At 56.1% G+C, this 20,823-nt stretch overlaps 1 protein-coding gene across 2 annotated transcripts; it reads left to right on the forward strand.

Moving 5' to 3' along the window:
* Positions 1-1,991: 1,991 nt before the first annotated feature.
* KCNG1 (potassium voltage-gated channel modifier subfamily G member 1) lies at positions 1,992-18,863 on the forward strand. 2 transcript variants are annotated; one of them, XM_044927530.2, is made up of 4 exons: positions 1,992-2,246; positions 13,314-13,480; positions 13,614-14,413; positions 17,662-18,863. In XM_044927530.2, exons 3-4 carry the CDS (start codon positions 13,640-13,642, stop codon positions 18,430-18,432), a joined length of 1,545 nt encoding a protein of 514 aa, XP_044783465.2. In that variant the 5' UTR covers positions 1,992-2,246; positions 13,314-13,480; positions 13,614-13,639; the 3' UTR covers positions 18,433-18,863. The 2 variants fall into 2 exon arrangements, with proteins under 2 accessions (XP_044783465.2, XP_025119064.2); XM_025263279.3 differs by lacking the exon at positions 13,314-13,480.
* The last annotated feature ends 1,960 nt before the right edge of the window (positions 18,864-20,823 follow it).

The raw sequence follows: 20,823 nt of genomic DNA on the forward strand, positions 1-20,823 counted from the left end.
CAGAAATTCAGGGGGTAGGGTCAACCATCCGGATTTGAACAAGCGGATTCGGATGCACAATATGTTTAAGAACTCCTGCTCTCCACCTTTGCCCTGTGGTCATCAGCAAGTCCTGGGCCTCACTGAGATGATCAACTCTGTCCTATAGAATGGTCCCTTCAGCATCCTTCCACCGACGATTTCAGAAGCCTGGTCTGTTTGTGCCAGACAGTGTGGAAGATACTAGGAGGACAGCACATAATCCTGACCCTGATGGAGCATGGGGTCTAGCTCTCAATGGAGACAGATGATGAGCGAGGAAAAAAGATATAAATGCCAATTTTCAGAAACGAGAGGAGGCAGGGCGTGACCCACCACATAAAGCTGCTTCTCACAGTGCGTTCTAGGGACCACCAGAGCACTAGAGCCCCCAAAGTCACGTGGATTTCCTTTCCTACATCCCCCAACCCCCTCTCTGATGTCCCTGCTGTTCCTCAAACACACCTCCTCGCTCCAACTTCAGGGCCGAAGGCCTTCACCATTCCATCTACGGGGAAAGCCCTCTTACCAGATCTTCCAAAGACAGGCTCCTTCTTCTTGTCCAGGCTTCCGTGTCACCTCCCCTGAGGTCGAGCTGAAGCAGTCTCTCCCCTTACTCTGTACCCCCACCAGTCTGCTCTGGCTTCCTCCCTGCCTTTTTCTGAGCCTCCAATCCTGTGCCTCCCCGTGGCCTTCCTAGTCCTGCCTCTCTCCCAGAAGAACATGACTTCTTGGGGGCAATTTCTTGTCGTGGTCACCTCAACAGCATCAGCGAGCAACCGTCTACCTAATAAGAGACACTCTAACCCTATTCCCAGGCTTCCCTGGTAGCTCAGTAGTAGAGTCCGCCTGCCAATGCAGGAGACGCATGTTCGATCCCTAGGTCGGGAAGATCCCCTGGAGAAGGAAATGGCAACCCACTCCAGTACTCTTGCTTGGAGAATCCCATGGACAGAGGAGCTTGGCAGGCTAGTCCATGGGGTCGCAAAGAGTCAGACAGACTGAGCGACTCAACAGCAAAAACAAACCCTATTCCCAGAAAGAGGGGGCGCTCCCCATCCTTGAGGAGGAGGAGGCCACAGGCTGTGCCCAGGGCAGGTTCTTCACGACCTTGCTTGGTTCTCTGATGGTGGAAAAGGGCTTAGAGACTGGAAGGAAAAGAGGAAGGGGGCGACGGGGGTGCTCTTGCGAGGCCAGCGACCCTGAAACGCCGGCTGCGCGGGGGCGCACCCGCTCTGGCAGAACCCTCCAACCCAACCCCCCCCTCCCCCGGGCAAAAGCGCGACTCCTACCCATTCCGAGGCGAGGCGTCGCTCTCAGGCGGCTCGGGACTCCAGGGCCCAGTCCGAGTGCCCCGCGTCGGCCAGGGGTGCGGGCAGCTGGGCCTCGCGGACTCTGGGACTTGGAGGGAAAGACACCTAGCGTGGCACGTGCCGTCCTAGGAAGTTGACGCCGCCGGGAGCCTGTGGTCCCTGCCCCGAGGCGGCACGAGGCCCCCAGGGGCAGCGGCTCACTGGGACCTCCCGGGAAAGACACAGGACCCGGCCCGCGAGGCGTGCGCCCCGGGGCAGCGGAGCGGGAGCGCTTCACGTGGCACGTTGGAGCCCCGGGCAGCGCGCGGGGGGTCCGCGACCTGCGGGGCCGGGGAAGCACGTGACCCCAGCAGGCCGGCGCGCCGCGGGGCACTTGCAGCCCGAGCGCAGCGGAGCGCTGGGATCCCGAGGGCGGGAGGGCGGGGGACGCGGGGAAAGGCGGAGAGGGCGGCGGCCGGGCGCTCGGCGCGGGCGGCCCGGGCGGAGACTCGGAGGGAGCCCGGCGCCGCGCGCTGCACCCGAGGGCGGAGGCCCGGCGCTGGGCCGCCCGGACACCCGGGCGGGCGCCGCGTGCCCCCCGTGCTCCCCGCCGCCGCCCGCGCTCCCCGCCCAGCGCCCCGCCCCTCCCTCCGGCCCGCCTCCCGCCCCGCTCCCTCCCTCCCTCGGCGGCGGCCGCGCGGCGCTCCCGGCGCACTCGGAACCCGGCGGGGACCGGGAGGCACAGGCGGGTGGCCCTCGATCCGGGTGCTGGAGCCGAGCGGGGCCCGGGGGCCGAAGTTGGCCGGCCGCTCCGGGAGGCGGCGCGGGCGGCTTCCAGCCCCTGGTCGCGTCCTCGCCGGGACCCGCCGGCCGCCGGGGGACGCGAGCCGCGGCCCGGCCAACTCCGCGGCGGGGACGCCTTGCCGAGAACTTGAGGTGGGACCCTGGCGCGCTGCAGCCCCGCCGGGCGCCGCCGGGCGGGCGGACTCGGGCCCGGGCGGGGGGAGCCGCACGTAGCTGTGGCCCCTACGGGGACCCGGAAGGACGCCGAGGGGGGCGGTCTGGGGCAACAGGGGACCCGGGAGCAGCTGCGCGCGGCGGTCACCGTGCGGGTCCGGCTTCTGCGCTTCCCTGGGGTCCCCCGGCGCGCGAAGTGACAGGGCGGGGGCCGCACCCCAGCTGTGGCCGAGGTTTCTCGCCGTCTCGCAGGAGGATCCGGGGAGGAGGGGGTGTTGATGGAGGGGGGCGGGGGGGGGCGTCCGTCTGTACCCGCTCATTCACTCCGTCCTTAGGTACAGAGTGAGGCCTCGGTCAGCGGGCTTCATTGAGTTGTTCATCAGGGCCAGGAGCTTTTATTGAGAACCCACTATGAGCTAGGCGCTGGGGACTCTTGAGACAACTCTTCCTTGGAGGGGAAGGTGGCCTCCTCACCCTCCGGGGGCGCTCCCTACCCAGAAGGGGCTCAGCCTGGATGGAATTTTTGGGTGAGGAGAGAAAGGAGGGAAGCTCCTTCATTCATTCACGGGTTGGCTGGGAGACGGGTTGAGCGCCTACTGTGTGCATCTCACCTTGGCAAATCTCAGGGGTTCGTTATTTCACTAACAGTTACTGAGGCGCTGTGCTAGGGAGACAGCCTGGCAGGAGAGGGATGGGATGTGGGGCAGGAGAGGACGGAGCCGGCTTGCAGCTTGGAGAGAACACCCCTCGCCCCGCTGTGTACAAGCAGGTCACTGGACAGCTTGCAGAATGGCCTTTCCTTGGTTCATCTACTGCATTCATTCTCAGGGGGAGGGGGGAGGCTGGAATAGGTTGTTGGATAAGAAGAAAAGGCGTTTAGAAAGCTCCTTAGGGGGAGGGTTTTAATGGGGAGGAGGATTGAGAAAAGCCCATCTAACCGTACTGATGAAGGCAGGCTCCCACCAACGGGGTGTGCTACGGAAGTTGTCCATTCAGCAGGCGTCTCCTGAAGCACTTGCTGTCCATAAGCACATCCAGGGTGCCAGGCATCAGAGTCAGCAAGGTGAACGAGGCAGTTGCAGAGACCCCCTTTGCTGACCCCTCAAGATAAATGCAGGGGAGGTGAGAGAAGGGAGCCGGAACCGCTCTGATTCATCGCGTGTGTTGAGGAGGGTGGCTTCTTCTGACTCCGTGAATCTGAGCCGAGGTTTATTCACTAGGGTGTGTTTGATACCCACACGCATGACAGCACAGTCAGAGTCGCTCCGGGGAGCCTCACCCGCTCACGTTTCCAAGGCAGGTTTGGCACGGCTGGCGACCCGGCCCAAGGGCCAGAGCCAGGGCGTGTGCCGGCTTTCTTGGGTGCACTTCTCAGGAGCTGTCAGACCTGAGCTTGACCCTGTATCCTCCGTCCTGGAGCTCTGCAGAGGTACCCACCAAGCGGGAAGGGAGGGAAGGCACGTCTGAAAGGCAGGCGATGACGGCTCCTGGGGACTGCCTTCATCCGTCATTCCCTAAGAGCCCATTCCAGTGGAAAGATGTCTGTCATGGGACACACTCAAACCCACAGGGGCCGTGAGAATACAGCCTTGGTCCCCGTCCCGAGCCTTGAGGGCCAGGCGAGGGGAGCCCTGGAGTCTTGACGGGGGCAGATCTGGGAGTCAGGCTCCCGTCCCGCCGCCACTTTGAACCCCCTGCACTCCACACAGCTGGGCTGTGGCGAGGGTGAGGACGATGCCCCAGAGAACAGAAGGGCCCAGAGACGTGGCCTGGACGCAGGCCTGAGAGACTCCAACCAGGTCTGAGGAGTCAACCCCCAGGGTACTCTGAGGCGTCTTGACCTGGCCGTCTTTTCTCCAGGTCCCCTTTCCGAATATGTGAAGCAGAGTCAACGTTTCCGGTGGCTGGAGATAGAGGGTCTGGAAATCCACCCTTGGTTGGCTCACTAAACCCAAAGATGGAGCCCCGTGGTTGGAAAATCGTGGCTGGAAAAGCCACTCTAAAAGAGAGTTGATACAAAGGCGGAGGCAAGGGAGTCTGGCTGCCAGCACTAGTCCCTCCTGGCCATTTTTGTTTCCTAGCAGACAGTATCTGACTGACAGAATCCACGCACGGAGTCACGGTGGTCCAGGTAGGAGCCAAATGACGGCCTCACAGGGCCCACCGCCCCTCCTTCCCCACTCCGTCCCGCCACCCCTTCTTCCCCGCTCCGCCCCACCACCCCTCCTTCCCCACTCTGCCCCACTGCAGCTGACCGCAGACACGTGGCCTCAACACTTACTGAGGAAAGAGAAGCGAAGGATTGCTTAAGTAGGTGTCCCCGCCCCACTGCTCCCCAAGCCTGTGCCTCCACTTACCCCTGTGCTCCCGAATCAGAGGCCGCCAAGGGTCAAACACAGAAGGACCACCCAGCTCCTGCCCCAGAGCTCCTGGTAGAAGGCAAGCGTGTGTGTTTTTATTTTGCCAGAGGAACATTGTAGGGAGGCTCCAGAGGCTGCCTCTGTCTGGGGGTAGGGGATGGGGGTCTCTGGATGTTCCCTCTTAGGGGGCAGGTGGGATGGAGGAGAGAGCCCAGCTCCCAGCAAGTATCCCCCAACCCCAGTGACTGAGGCCCCCGCTCACTGGAAGCAGGGCTGGGGGCCAGCCCACTTGGACTATAATGAGCATGGACAGGAGAACATCAGAGAAGATGAATTTCCCATGCAGGCACAGCATTTCACAGGGATCCGGTGTGCCAGGGCCTGGGCCAGCCTAACGGCTGGATCCGTTTTGATTAATGGTCTAATTGAGGATTAATGCAGCATGATCCGCCTCTGAGTCAGCCCAGCCAGGAACCCTGACCATGACAGATGAAACTCCCCCGGTAGGGGAAGGACTGCAGGGAGAGACCGCTGGAGTCCCCTCGAAACCCGCTCGGGATTAAGGAATGACACGGGTTGGCAAGTGTGGGGAGGAGAGACAGAAACCAAAGCCTGAGGAGCTCAGGGAAAAAATGCTTTTTTGTTTTTTTAAAGAAAGTTGCACTGTGCTTGGTTTGTTTTCTTCCTGCCACATGCTCCTTACAGTGTAGCAGCTTAAAGCAGCACAAACTTGTTATCTTACGGTTTGGGGGGATCAAAAGTCCAGATGGACCTCAGTGGGCTGACACCAAGCGGGCAGCAAGGCCGTGTTCCTGCAGGGAGAGGCCCTCCCTTTGCCTTTCCTAGCTTCTGGGGGCTCCCTGCGTCCTTGGCTCCTGGCTTTACAACATTCCGGCCTCAGCGTCTGCCATCATGTCTCTTTCATCTCTGACTCTGATCCCCTTGAGCGACAGCTGCTCGGTCACGCCTGACTCTCTGCAACCCCGTGGACTTGCCTCCCTGTGATAAGGACTCTCGTGGTGACGCTGGGCCCACCGGTCGATCTGGGGCCATGTCCGCATCTCCAGCTCCTCAGTTTAATCGCAGTAACACCCTCCCTTTCACCACGTAAGGTTATACTCCCAGGTTCCATCCAGGGCCTGGGACGTGGGCCTCTTTGGGAGGCCACCCTTCTGCCGACCGCAGGCCTGTGCGGCCAGTTTCTGTTGGCTGACGGGGAAGCGGAGGCCCACGGAGCAAGGCACTTGGCTTCAGCCAGGTGAGGAGAGCGGGCACTGGGGTCCCGCCCTCTGGAAGGCGATGTTGGCTTCACACTGCTCCTCTGAGGGAAGAAATGCCAGGGTGGGGTCGGGGGAGCAGGCAGGTGAGGTGCCAGGCATGCTGCCCAGAAGCCATTCTGGCAAACGGGGCCCTTCTAACGCACCAGGCATGGCTCCAAGCACTTAGAAGGCAAGTGGACGACACCCCAGTTTACAGCTAAGGAACCAGGCACAGAGAGGTGAAGGTATTTGCAGAAGGCTGCACAGCTGGTGAACGGTTGACCAGGCATCATGGTCCAGAGACCACACCCTCAGCCCTGCTTGGTGCCTGCTACCCCACAGGAGAGTTCTGCCCAGAGACTGAAATGGCAACCCAGAACTCGATGAAACCAGTTTTGTTGATTCCTTACTCTGCTCTTGTGCAAATATCTGGTAGGACCAAGGATGTTTCCCCAGCTATGGGCAGTTGCCTGCTTCTCCCCATCCCCAAAGACTCTTCAAAAGCTTGTGCCTAGAAAATAGAGGCGAGGTGCTGAACACCCTTCCGCCACCAGGAACCAGCAATGCAGGGAGACAGTAGAATGCAGTCAAAGAGGTTTGCTCAGAGTCCCACAGACCTAGTTAGACCCTGGCTTCATCACTTGCCACCAGAGTCATGAGTTTTCACCGTTCAAAGCCTCAGTTTCCTCATCTGTAAAATGGGCGTGCAACCTCCATTCACCAGCCTGGTGAGGTCAACATGCTTGTCCCTGCTGTATGGGGAAACGGGCCTGGAAGAGGGCTGGTGACTTGGTGGGTATAGATGGCTGTATCAGGCCGAAAGGTTAACAGCAGAAGCAGCAGCAATAGCCAGACAAGCCTGATGGAGACCTTCCTCCCACCCTGACAGAGACCTTCCTTCCGCCCTGCTCCCCGCTCCAGAGTCCTACCCCTGCCCCTGGGTCCTGCACCCCACCCCCAGTCACACACTGGCCACAGAGCAGCCTCCAGGTGGGGGTGCTGCCCTTCAGAACTCCTTCTGGCTTCAGTGATCATCTCTCTTTGGAAATGTACACTCAGCCCTCCGTCACAGCTTCTGAACGTCATCTTTCTCCCAGGAGGAAGAGAAGCTGCCTGGGGAGAATCCACGGAGCTGTGGGCTCACGAATGGGCGTTCGATCAAGGCAGCCCCAGAGCGGACAGATTTTCTCATGAACCAGAGAATCTCCACTTTTCCAGTGAGGCTTCCCTCGCGCAGGACCCACAGAGCCTTCCAGAACCCCAGGGAGGCTGGGAAGTCAGGCAGAGGGCTCCCAGCCGAAGCCCAGAGCACCTGGAAGGCCTGCCAGCTTTCCTGGCCCCTGCCTTTCCTCTCTCAAACATCAGCAGGCTCTCAGGGAGCCTTCAGAAATGCCAGTTCCTGGCCCCCCCACTTAAGGATTCTGATGAGAGGGTCTTGGGAGGGACCTGGGGGTCTGTATCTCAGCTGAGTCCGGGGAGATGCAAAACCCACTGGAGTGACAGTTTTTGTGCTCTTCTTTTTCTCTAACCTGGATGAAAACCGAGGGTGGTGCTAACCACACTCTTTAATTCATATCGCTCTGCATCACCAGGCTGTCTTAGTCACTGTTCCTTCGTTCCAATCCCCAAGCTTATTCCCTCCCCCTGCCCTCCCAGGCACCCTCCCTGTGGTTGACAGAGATCCTTACATGTGCTCTAGTCTTTGTAAGATATGTAATGTTGTGTGTGTGCCCATTTACATAAACAGCAAAGTGCTATAAACTTCTGTTGTTTTTTTTTTTTCCTACTTGGGACCATGTTTTTAAGATCTAAATGTGTTGTTAAACCCGCATCTAGTCCATTGCTTCCAGTTCCTGCGGAATCTACAGGCTTTTGCCATCTGGATCACTTGTTCATTTCCCCCACCGCCGGGAGGGACACTGGGAGACCTCCTAGCGCCAAAGCAACACGAGATATATTCTTGTGCCTTGTTCCTTGCTTGCATCTGAGTCCCCAGAAGCGGATCCTGAGTCAAGAGTTGGAGTGCAAATACATTACAGACAATGTCTGTCATAAGCCCTGTGGATCCAAGTCTGAGGGATATACCCAAGAGTGGGATTCCCAGGTCATCAGACACCAGCGTCCATCATTCCCCTTGATACCCCTCAGGCTTTCCCAGAGGCCATATGAGTACATTCCCTTCAGCAATGGGCTCTGGGGGGTCAGACAATGCTGGGGTCCAGTCCTGCCTAATCAGGTCAAGAAAGGAGTCATCCTTGTCTGGAAGAGGGGAGAATGACAGATCCCCCTCATAGCTGGTAATAATACAGCAGGCCCATTGAGGATCCCCTGCAGGTCAGGCGTTGGGCCAAGCACCTGTGTTATCTGTGTCCTCTGCTTTAGTCCTGACCATAACTCCAAGAGGTCAGAGCAACAAATATCCCCATTTTACAGATAAGGAAACTGTATCTCAGAGGCAGAACATGACTTGTTCAAAGTCACGGGAGACCTTGAACCCAGGTCTCCTGACTTCAGAGCTAGCAGGCTCTTCTGCTTCCCCACCTTGAGGTCGTCAGCAAATTGCCCCCCACCCCCACTCCCAAGCTGGAGTCTAACCAGCTTCTTCTCAACACTGGCTGTATCTGTTTCCAGTTGTCACTGTGACACGTCACCACAAGCTGCGTGGATTAACACAAAACAAACATCGCCTCACATTCTGGAGAACGGAGGTCTGCAGTGGGTGTTGCAGGGCTAAAATAAAGGCCTGGAAAGGCTGCGTTCCTTTCTGGAGAGCCAGAGGAGAGTGTTCTCCGTCTGTCTCAGCTTCTAGACGCTGCCCACTTTCCTTGGCTCGTGGCCCCTTCCATCGTCAAAGCCAGCACTGGCCAGTCGGGTCTTTCTCAGCGTTTCATCACTCTGATGCACCCTCCTGCCTTTCTCTTCCATCTTTTAAGGACTCTGGTGGTTGCATGTGGCCCCCAGAGAGTCCAGGAAAATCTTCCCACCTCAAAGGAAGCTGGTTAGCAACCTCATTTCCATCTGTAACCTTGATTCCTGCTTGCCAGAGAAGCTAACATAGTCACTGCTTCCAGGAATCAGAAAAAGGATACAGACATCTTTTGGCCAGGGCTGGGTAGGGGCGGAGGAGTGTCTACCCGCACCGACACTCAGGGCTGGCGCGATGTGCAGTGTCAGCAAGGGGGTGGGTGCTGGGCGCTGAGCACAGGGAATACCAGCCCCCGGGGTTTGCTATGTCCCTGCTCGCCGGGCCCTCCCATCCCGTCCAGCCCAGCCAGGTCAGAGCTCCCCCTCCTCTTCCCCAATGATCGTCAGGTCGGCCTTGGTGCTCTGATACCACCCATCACCCACGTGGGAGGCCCCATCCCTGACCTCTCTGTCTCTGATTGGCCCACAATTTCTCCTTCCATTATCCTGTAGCCGGAAGGCTCTCTAACTTGGGCCTCCTAGCGCCACCTATCGGCCACCTGGGTGAATGGCACCCCTGGGATCTCCCTACGTCCTTGTCCTTCCCCTTCACCACACTCCAGTCCCACAAGCAAGAGTCCCCTCAGCTCTCTCTCTCCAAAGCCCACCCCAAATCCTTCCGATTCTCCAGACCCCTCCACTGGTCCAAACCTCGGTGGTCTCTTTCCAGAGACAGAGGTGGTCTCCCCAGCCCAGCCTGGGACTTCTCCAGAGGATGCCCCGCCCACGAAGAACAAACCCCAGCCCGTCTGTCACCTGCTGACCCCACACGCACTCGTCTTCCTCCACCTCCCCTCGCTCACTCTGCCTGGCCACTTGGCCTTTACTTCGGTGTCTGACCATCCAGCCCCATTCCCAGGTCAGGAGCAAGCTCTTCTAATTCCATCCGAGACACTGCTCCCCAGGTCCTCCCAGGGCTGGCTCTGCCCCAGCGTCCCCTCCCCTGAGAAGCCCTCCTGGGTCCCTCCAGCTAGCGTTGACCCCCCACCCCAGTCATTTCCCATTGGTCACCTAGTTCTGTTTCCATCACAACACTCATCAGGGCCTGAAATGATCTGTGTATTTATTTAGAGGCTGTGTCCCCCACTAGAACGCCTCCTCTATAAGGACAGGACTGGCTCTGTCTGGTCCTCCGCTGTGCCTCCAGGCCTGGCCCAGTCCCACACGTGGTAATGTTGGACGAATGAATGAATGAGAGCTGCCTCAGGACTCCTCCTTCTCATTCCCACCATTGGAGCCCCTTTCTCAAACAGCTTCCTCTTCCTAAGTAGACATATAGACCCTAAGAGGCAGAATCACTAGATCCCACCATGCTCTAGAACTCACAGACCTAACACCGAAATTTTTAAAAATCAGCTTTTTCGTGAGGGTAATACCAGACTGAGTGAAAAGTAGATTTATATTCCAGAAGCAGGACTTTGGCGCCTGTTTGATCTATGAGCCTTACCAGAGACTCTAGCAGGCAGAACTGTCACCCGCACCCCATCAGACGGGACAACCCTAAGACCAAAGGCTCAGGGCAAGCGTGCCCTCCCTTGTTGAGCAAATTCAGCATTGGAGCCTCCCCAGGGCCCTCTGGCCCTCCGTGTACAAGCAGCCTGCACAAAGCAACTTTTTCTCTCCTCTCCATACTTGTCTCTGAGACAGGACAACTTTCCATGCAGGAGGCTGAGGCTTTGACTCACGGCTGATATAGATCACGAGAGAAAAAATGAGGAATTGCTAATTGGGGGAGCTTTCAGCTGGAGGGAAAGCGAGGAGGGTTGAAAAAAAAAATTCTGCAAGAAAAGAGGTGATTACAGACGTGGAGTTTCACAAGCGCTCTCCAGGGTTTGCAGGATGAGAGGAAGGCTCCCGTGCCTCCATCACTATTCTTGCCAAACGGAATGTCGTTTTCCCTCTTGTCTTTAGTGGCAAAGATAAAGCAGCATAGCTGAAAAGCTGTGGTACTAAAAGCCATCTTCCTCCTCCAAGGGATTCTGGCAGGCTCTGCCTAAGGAAACGAGTTCCAATTTTAGGTGAAGTTAAAAACACTCTTAACGCTTTAAAGTCAGATCAAACACAGGTGTACCCTAGTTTTCCAAAACTTGAGCTGAGAAACGATAGTTTGCCCCAGAGATAAGTGCGTGGAGTGATGATTTGCATTTGTGAAAGAATTTTTGTTAGGAAGGTGCCCCTCTCAGATGTGGAAACGTCCGTGGCTCCTGTTAAACACTGCTCCACACCCACGCGGGGCTGTGTGTATATGTGTGCAACCGCGTGTGTTTCCGCTGAACATGCCCATAGCATGGATGAACACTCAGGTATCAGAAATGGATCTCCATTTGGAATTGATAGACTTGGCTGGTACCACTTGCATCCATGGGTGATTGAGCTGGGGTGGGCGGGGGGAGTGATGGTGAATCTTAAAAGCAAAGTATTGGAACTTCCCTGGCGATCCAGTGCTCAAGACCCTGCACTCTCAATGTGGGCAGCCCAGGTTCCATCCCTGGTCGGGGAACTAGATCCCCCATGCCGCAAATAAGACCTGGTGCAGTCCGAGTAAAAAGAAAAACTATAACATCCAAGTATTATAGACTCGTACTACACTACTTTTCCCAGATCAGCTTAATTCTGGAGAGCTCTGTTGCTGTGATCTAGGGATGTCAAACTCAAGTGCCTACAGTGACCAGGAAGGAAACATACATAAGGGAAGTAAAGTGGGTGTCCGGAAGACAATAAGGAGGGGTGGGGATGACAGTGGATCGTAGCATGCCTGCCCTGCCTAAAGAGGGACAGGCATTTCTCAGCTGGAATTTGAAGCGAAGGTTGCCAGATAATCTGATTTTCCCCAAAAAACATATATGAATTTTTAAATGAAATGTCTCCATGTTTCAAAATCTTCTCCAAGCCAGGCAAAATATTTGTAAACCAAATGCAGCCCATGAGCTATCACTGCATAAGCAATCTGATTCTAATGGCACAAACCCTTAGCTTTGAGGACGGGGAAGGAAGAAGTCTGTGTAAGCTGAGATTTTGACCTCAGTTTCTCAGAAGTGCCCTCATCGGACTGGCCTCACCAACAGGAAATGTACTTATTTGTTGAGCATTTCTTGGAGCGTTTACGTTGCTGAATACAGAGGTTCAGAAATGAGTAGAGCACATTCTTCCCCCAGGGAGCAAGCAGTCTACTGAAGGAACCAGGCTTGCACACAGATCCTTCTAAAACAGGTGGCAAGTGTGGTGACAATAAATGGGGGTGGGTGGGGATGACACTTGATTTAGCTGGAAGAGCCAAGGAGGGCTTCCTGGAGGAGTGAGCAAGCCTGTCCAGTTCAGTCCTGGGTCCTCAAGATGACGTTTGCTGACACACGAGCAATTGTGACAATTGTGCATTGTTTGGACATCGCCTCTGATTTATGGCAAGGGATATGTTTTCCATGCATGGAACGAATACGGGCGGTCCCTTTTGAGTTTAATACTTGTAATAGCAGTAAACAGGGGGAGTTCCCTGGTTGCGTAGTGGTTAGGATTCCACGCTTTCATTGCCATGGCCCGGGTTCGATCCCTGGTCAGGAAACTGAGATCCCAGAAGCCACATGGTGCAGAAAATAAATAAAATAAAATAAATAAATAAAATAAATAATAAAAATAAATAAAATAAAATAAAACAGAATAATAAAGTAATAAAAAAAATAGTAGACAGGAAGTATTGAGTACCTACCATGTCCCACATACTGTGTTCAGTGGTCTTGGGTACGTAATTCCCTGAATCTTCTCAGTAATCCTATAAGGTAGATCGTATGGTTATACCCATTTTGCAGATGAGAACATTCAACAGCAAAATCTACGCTCATAACCACCACAGCGGAGCCCCTCCTCCTCACACTATGGACATGGTGGGCAGGATAATTCTCTGTTGTGGGATCTGACCATAGGACTTTTAGCAGCATCCTTGCTCGATGCCAGTAGCATCCCCTAGTCATGACAATCAAAAATGCCTCCAGACATTGCCGTCTGTCCCCCGGCGACAAAATCAGGCCTGGTTGAGAACCTCTGGTCCACACTAAACTACTTTTCCAAACTAAATAAATATCCCCCAAAGTTGGACAAACTTGAAACGTTAAGTAAATAACAGTACCGATGTAGGCTGTCAGCTCTGTGGGGTCGGGGGCCACAGCTGATTATATGCATGGCTGCAAACTCCCAGTGCTTGAAGCCACTCCTGGCTTACAGTAGCATTCAGTGCATTTTTATGGTGTAAAAAATGTGGATACGGAGGAATGGCAAAGTTCAGGAGGTGCTGAACAATAGAGTGGCTCTTCTGACTCGTGAGTATCTTCCCTCAAGCTGCTGTAACAGAGTATCTAGACCAGGGGGCTTAAATAACAGACGTTGGTTGCTCTCCATGGGGTGGGGGGGAGGGGGCCTGGGAGTCTGAGATCCGGTCGGGTTCTGACTAGGGCTGTCTTCCTAACTTGCAGGTTGGCTGCCTTCTTACCAGGCCCTGAGTGGGTGGAGAGAAAGGAGACCCTGCTGTCTCTTCCTCTCCTTATCAGGGCACTAATCTCACCCTGGGGGCTCCACCCTCCTGACCTCATCTACGCCTGATGACCTAAAGACCTCACCTCTTAACACCATCCACTTGGAGGTTAGGGCTTTCCCCCTGTGAATCTGGGGAAACGCAGTGCAGCCCATATCAGCAATTAGCTGCAGGGTCCACATTGTCCCCAGAGACTCGGGAGTCGCTGAGTCTCTTTCCTCCCTTCTCCCCACCACCCCAGGCCCGAGAGGGATGTGAAAGCTCAAAATGACCCTCCTACCGGGAGACAATTCTGATTACGACTACAGCGCTCTGAGCTGCACGTCGGATGCCTCCTTCCATCCAGCCTTCTTCCCCCAAAGCCAGTCACTCAAAGGCGTCTTCTACCGCCGGGCCCAGCGGCTGCGGCCGCAGGACGAGCCCCGCCAAGGCGGCCAGCCCGAGGACCGCAGGCGGCAGATCATCATCAACGTGGGCGGCATCAAGTACTCGCTGCCCTGGACCACGCTGGAGGAGTTCCCGCTGACGCGGCTGGGCCAGCTCAAGGCCTGCACCAACTTCGACGACATCCTCAACGTGTGCGACGACTATGACGTCACCTGCAACGAGTTCTTCTTCGACCGCAACCCGGGCGCCTTCGGCACCATCCTGACCTTCCTGCGGGCGGGCAAGCTGCGGCTGCTGCGGGAGATGTGCGCCCTGTCCTTCCAGGAGGAGCTGCTCTACTGGGGCATCGCCGAGGACCACCTGGACGGCTGCTGCAAGCGCCGCTACCTGCAGAAGATCCAGGAGTTCGCCGAGACAGTGGAGCGGGAGGACGAGGACGACGCACTGGACAGCGAAGACCCCGGCATTGAGGGCCCCGCGGAGGAAGAGGGCCGCCTGGGCCGCTGCATGCGGCGGCTGCGCGACATGGTGGAAAGGCCGCACTCGGGGCTGCCCGGCAAGGTGTTCGCCTTCCTGTCGGTGCTCTTTGTCACGGTCACAGCTGTCAACCTCTCCATCAGCACCCTGCCCAGCCTGAGGGAGGAGGAGGAGCAGGTAAGGGCCCCGCCCCTGCCCCCGGGGGAGGACGGGGCTGCTGCTGCAGGGACCACTCTCTGCCTGCCCTGTCGCCTCCTCCAGGAAGCCTTCCCTGACCGCACTGGCTCAGTAGCATCCCAGTCCGTCGTTGTGTTTATGTGTGTTTACAAATGTGTCTCCGTGTGTGTCGTCCTCCTCCACATGCAGACCTGAGCTCCACAGCCTGTTCAGGTCCGCGCTGTGCCCCCTGCCCACCACAACAATGTCCAGCATGGGAGAGGCACTCAGCCACTCTGTTGAATGAACGGATGGATGGATGGAAGGATGACGCGATGTTTGATGTGCCTGGCCCCAAGCTGAGCACGTGACGTGCACCACCAAAATTTATTTCACCAACTTGCATCCTTTGTCAGCCTTCCCAATTCCCTTACATGAAAAGATCCCAGAAAGCTCTTTGGGGTCCTGAATATGATGTTCATTGATAGATGTGTGTGTGTGCAGGCAACCTCAATTAGCCAGCATTGCTTTCTGTTAAAGAAGGGAGTTCCCGTAAGTGTTTACTCCAGGGCATGATGGGGTGCATGCCCAGTTCTCAGGGATACCACTTACTTACCGGCAGTTAATGGGAGCGAGAGGCTGGGCTGCCACTCTGCCTGTATCTTATTTCCCCAATGAATTTCCCAGCATCTGAGTATGGGAGGTGTTCCCAAAACCACTTGACAGCTGAGAACACTGAGGAAAAGCAGCTTGCCCAAATCCAGGTCTAACTGAGTCTGAAGTCTGGGTCCCTAAGTATGGAAGTATGGGTCCCACGTGGCAGCCTGGGACCTCATGTAGCCCCTCAGCTCAGCCTCCGTCTGTATGAGACCCATCTCTGGGACCTTCTCCCCACACGTAGGGGTTCCAGAAGCAAGGCTCAAGACAGACTGAAAAGTTCAGACAGGTGCAAATTGTGTAGGCACTGGAGAAATAGGTATGGCAGTATGAACTAAACATAAATATCATGCCAGCCAGCATTTATTGAGCACTGGCTGTGTACCATGCATGTGCTAAGGGTTTTACGTGAACCCTCTGATTTAACATTAAAACCACTCACCACGTGAGGGTTTTTCCATACACAAGTATTGTGGGGAAAGTAGCAATAGTGTTACATTTATAACTCTCAGGGAGTTTCTGACACTTCTTTTTGAATACATTGAATTTTAAAAGCCAGTGTTAAGAAAATACTCAACCAGTAAAATGAACACTCAATCAGTAAAGTGAACCTTTGAGATCCATGAGGGGTAGTGATGAACCAGGCAGGTTCATCACTACCTGAATTTGAATCCCACCTCGTCCACTCTGGCTGTGCTTCTGTAGACAAGTCACTCAGCCTCTCTGCGCCTCTGTTTCCTGACATGTCGAAGAGGTTGTGAACAGGCCCACCTCATAGTGCTGGGGGGATTCAGTGAATGAGAAGCAACTGGAACAGCGCCTGGCATCGCACATTCAGGAATTACTCACTGTGAGGATTATACGCCCCTCCCAAAAAGAGCAGTGCTTGTCCCCCGAGACCCGTCTGGAAGCACCTGTGCTTAGCGCTGATTTCTTCTTGGCCCCAACACACGCAATGCTGATTTTATCAGGAAAATACTAATAAAGCCACAGTTTTATTCAACTTATGATACCTGCTTAAAAAAAAAAAGATACCCAGCCTTTTTCATGACTCAGTAAAAATGTCGTTCTTCAGTTTCATTTGGGGGACCAGTGGGGTTCACTGTCTCACCCGAGCAGGTGTTTGAGTGCCTCCTGTATTCAGGCTCCAGGGGGCAGTCAGGGTGACCAGAGCTTCAGGGTGCTCCAAGCCTTGGTGACAGCCCCGTAACCATAAGTATGGGGCACAAGCCAAGAGGGCTCTTGTGAGAGGCCCATCAACTGTGCTGGGGATACTTGAAGGGACGTACTCCAGGAAGGCTTCCCAGAGGAGGGGGCTTCCTGTCCAGAAGTCTGAGACCTCACAGCCTCACCAAGTATCAGCTCATCTCTCCAGCTTCTCACGTATTCCCAGAGACAGAGCTAGTACGGCGAGTCTGATAGACCCAGCTGTGCCCCAGAACCAGCAAGATGCCCAGGTAGAACCACATGTGCCCCCCTCTCTGCCAAGCCCCTTTGACGTTGAGGTCTAAACTGGGCACGGTCCCCCATGCTGCAGATCAGAGCAGTAACCTGACAGCCTGCGTGGCAAAGGCACAGATGTGTCTGAATGAAATGTGGAGTGCTTTCTTTGTATCGAATTGTCACAACATTTAAAACCCAGGAGATTTCATGTAAAACTCCAAATTTCCAGCTTCTCTTAAAAAAATGAATGAGGCAGCCTCAAGACTGAGTTCATCTGGGACAGCCCTCAGGCGGTGCCAGGCAGGATGGCCAGGCTCCCCAGGGCCTCCACCCAACTTGGGCCACCTCCCCTGGTTTCGCTTTGCCTGCCTGGCCTTCACTTGGCACGCTGTCTAAAGACAGGCCAGTGCTCTGCCATCCATCCTGGTAACAGATCATCCTGGTAACTGATCACCTGCCGTGTGCCAGGCCTTTCCAGGCACTGGGGCCTGAGAGTGAGCAATACACAAAGTATCCTGTCCTGTAGGGCTACAGTCTTCTGGGGCAGGGTGGACAGGTGAGCAGGGCTGAGACAGACAGTAAAAACGGTAAATAAGTAACTTATAAAACATATTTTGGAGGCGGGCATGGCAACCCACTCCAGTATTCTTGCCTGGAGAATCCCACAGACAGGGGGGTCTGGCGGGCTACAGTCATTAGGGTTGCAAAGAGTCAGAGATGACGGAAGCGACAGAGCACATGTGCCCCTTGGTATTCGTATCGCAATACGTAAATGTGTCAGATCAACTCGCCCTATGCCTTGTGTTTGTTATATGTCAATTACATCTTAATAAAAATAAATTTTAAGAAGAGAAAAGTCAGGCGCTCATTTGGGGACATGATGACTTTGAGACACCTGTCAGACCCCCCTAGGAGGCAGCTCCTTTGAAGTCTGGATTTCAGGGGCGAGGTCTGGGCTGCAGAGAGATTAGGGGTAGTCAGTGTTGAGAAGATGCTTCAAGCTCCAGGCTTGCACAGGATTGCCCAGGGAGTGGGTATAACCAGAGAGAGGGGACCCAGGGACAGGCACAGCGCCCAGACCACCCTGGCCCAGGTAGCACCGCCCCAGGACCGAGCCCCGTGCTCCTCGCGGTGGAACCGCTGACCTCCCCCACTTCTCACTCTCCCAGGGCCGGTGCTCCCAGATGTGCCGCAACATCTTCATCGTGGAGTCGGTGTGCGTGGGCTGGTTCTCCCTCGAGTTCCTCCTGCGGCTCATCCAGGCGCCCAACAAGTTCGTCTTCCTGCGGAGCCCGCTGACGCTGATCGACATGGTAGCCATCCTGCCCTACTACGTCACCCTGCTGGTGGACGGCGCCTCCGCGGGCCGCCGCAAGCCCGGCACGGGCAACAGCTACCTGGACAAGGTGGGGCTGGTACTGCGAGTCCTGCGGGCGCTGCGCATCCTGTACGTCATGCGCCTGGCCCGCCACTCGCTGGGGCTGCAGACGCTGGGGCTCACGGCCCGCCGCTGCACCCGTGAGTTCGGGCTCCTGCTGCTCTTCCTCTGCGTGGCCATCGCGCTCTTCGCCCCGCTCCTCTACGTCATCGAGAACGAGATGGCCGAGAGCCCTGAGTTCACCAGCATCCCTGCCTGCTACTGGTGGGCCGTCATCACCATGACGACCGTGGGCTACGGCGACATGGTGCCCCGGAGCACGCCCGGCCAGGTGGTGGCGCTCAGCAGCATCCTCAGCGGCATCCTCCTCATGGCCTTCCCCGTGACCTCCATCTTCCACACCTTCTCCCGCTCCTACCTGGAGCTCAAGCAGGAGCAGGAGAGGGTGATGTTCCGCAGGACCCAGTTTCTCATCAAGACCAAGTCGCAGCTGAGCAGCATGTCCCATGACAGTGACATCTTGTTTGGAAGTGCCTCCTCGGACACCAGAGACAATAACTGAGTCCAGAGGTCGCACCTCGCCACCGCCACCGCCAGGATGCGCCCCCCGCCCCCCAGCCCTGCCCACCCTCTGAGGCTTGACGCTACCACCATCGCTGCAGAAGCCTCCAAAGGCACGTGCTGCTTCTGAGCGCAGCCCTGGCCTGGGACGGACCAAGCCACGCCCCAGGGAAGATGGCCCCACCCCGGCAGGGGGTCCCTGGTCCCCCAAGTCCAGATGTGAAGCCCAGCACACAGTCCTGACAGTACCCCCCGCCCCAGCCCCCACGCCCTTCCCTAGTGAGGAGATGGCTTGTTCTTTCCACCATGTAAATAACATGCCCAGCAAAGACTCGCTTTGTGGGGCTGCCTAGGGAACAATACAAACAGCAGCTACAAGTCTGTCTTGAGTGTGGATCGCGTGCAATTAAAGAAAACCGGTGAAAAACAGAAGAAAGCCTTCCCTGGGGCTCTGTTAAGAGAGGAAATGGCACTTTCCAGTAAGCCAGCCAGTGTGGTACCAGAAGTATTGGGTTAGCCTTTTTCCTTGGGTCCTTCATACCCGGTGAGGCCCCGTGAGGTTGGGGGAAAGAGACAGGGTAGACACCTTTGGGAAACTGCTGGTAAATAGCCCCTCACTCTTCTATCTCGTCGATTCTTCCCCTCTCCGAGGCTTTCCTCCCCACCTTTTCCTTCTCTCCCATCTCCTCTTCTCCTCTGTTGCACCTTAAGGCCTGTTTCTCAAACTTTCCGCCTAAGGCACCCCCAACAGTGAAGTGGATACCGAGTCAGCCCTGCTGACTACAAAGGTGAAGTCACTTCATTTTATCTTTAAAAATTAGTGTGCATTTTTTATTCTATGCCACATTTATCTTAATTTTTTTTTTGGGGGGGGGTGGAAATGCTTCAAACCATTTACCTAAATCTAAATGTAAACCTAGATTGCATTGCATTGATGCTTTGGGAAAATGGACCTCAGTTTTCTGGGCCACCTGAGAGCACAGTCTGAAGCCCCCAAGGGTCTCTCTGGGCCCCTCAGAGACCCGCAGAGCACTCACCCGACCGGAACATCTCACGACCTCATGTAGTGTGGAAGATTCGGGGTAGGGCCTGAGCCCCAGGCCAGCCCACCAGGTCTGCTCTGCTCTCAGGGTTCAGAGGCCTCTGGTGCCCATCTGGGGAGGGGCTTCCCATCCAGGCTGCGGTTACACGCCTGCCTCCACCCTCAGATGCTGCAGCAGCGTCGCTGTCTTATTCACCCCCTCCCCTGGGCCAGCTACAGAAGGCAAGCTCTAAAATAAACCCGAGACTTCCCTGACAGTCCAGTGGTTAAGACTCTGCGCTTCCAGCGCAAGGGACAGCATGTTCAATCCCTGGTCAAGGAACTAAGATCCCACGTGCGGCACAACACAGCCAAAAAAATAAGAAAGTAAACAAAGCAAATCTGGCCCCATCACTGTCCCGCCTAAACCCACAGAGGTGTATCCATCGTGCTGAGAATGACGTCCAAATGCCTAGCATTGCCTGGGCCCGCCTCGCCTCTCACTCACTCCACTCAGTCACAGCGGCCTCCACGCTGCGGTGTAGAAGCACCCAGCCCCTGCCCACCGCGGGCCTTCACACATCACGTCCCTCTGCGGGGAGCAGCCTTCCTGACACACTGCGCTGGCTCCTCCCACCGTACAGGGTCCGCCCCAGCGGCCCCACCGCTGTCTCCCTCACCCAGTGCGTCCTCACACCCGCTGATGGGCCCTGGAGCCGCTCCTTCACTTCTCTGCTCCTCCCTCCAGGTCTGTCTCCGCCCGGGGAGCCCCGTGCGCACATGGCAGGGACTCAGCCACAGGGCTCACAGCGACTCCCCGCACCCAACGCAGGGCCCGGCACCCAGCCGGCGCTCCGCAAACACTCGTACAGTGAGTGAAAGAGGAAGGGGAAACAGGAAGGCCACCCTAAAGCAGAAAGGCCTTCGCTGTTAACGCTGGATACTGGGGCTTCTGGGCGCCTCTCGCGCTCCCCATCCCCATGTCTCTCTCTCGCTCTCTCTGTCTCTCTCTCATTCCCCGGCGGGGAGGTAGGACGAGGGCTTCCTCTGCACAGTAGACACGCAGGCTGGAAATATCACACAAGTCACGAGAGCCTCGTTAAAGTCTCCCCTGACACCTGCTTCCAGTGACGCACGCCTGAAAAGTAAGTTTTCCGACTAATTGGCTCTACCGTCCCCAGCCCGGCGGGTGTCTCAGCGATCGGGCCCAGCCGTCACAGTAAGAAAACCTTAGATTTATGGATGACCTTTCTCCCCACTCCAGAGTGGCTAAGAGACATGGGAGACAGCTGAAAATGCTAAACAGACAGAAATGGGACATGAAGAGATTTAAGACAGAGCCTTTAAAAACTCCAGGGAGAAGCTGATAAA

The sequence above is a fragment of the Bubalus bubalis genome, chromosome 14 (assembly GCF_019923935.1).
Source record: "Bubalus bubalis isolate 160015118507 breed Murrah chromosome 14, NDDB_SH_1, whole genome shotgun sequence".
In the NCBI taxonomy this organism is placed as follows: Eukaryota; Metazoa; Chordata; class Mammalia; order Artiodactyla; family Bovidae; genus Bubalus; species Bubalus bubalis.

Bases quoted from the DNA above. Each gene is read 5' to 3' on its own strand.
- KCNG1 (XM_044927530.2), top strand. From the start codon at position 13,640: ATGACCCTCCTACCGGGAGACAATTCTGATTACGACTACAGCGCTCTG. The intron at 14,414-17,661 runs GTAAGGGCCCCG...TCACTCTCCCAG, and splicing joins TGAGGGAGGAGGAGGAGCAG to GGCCGGTGCTCCCAGATGTG.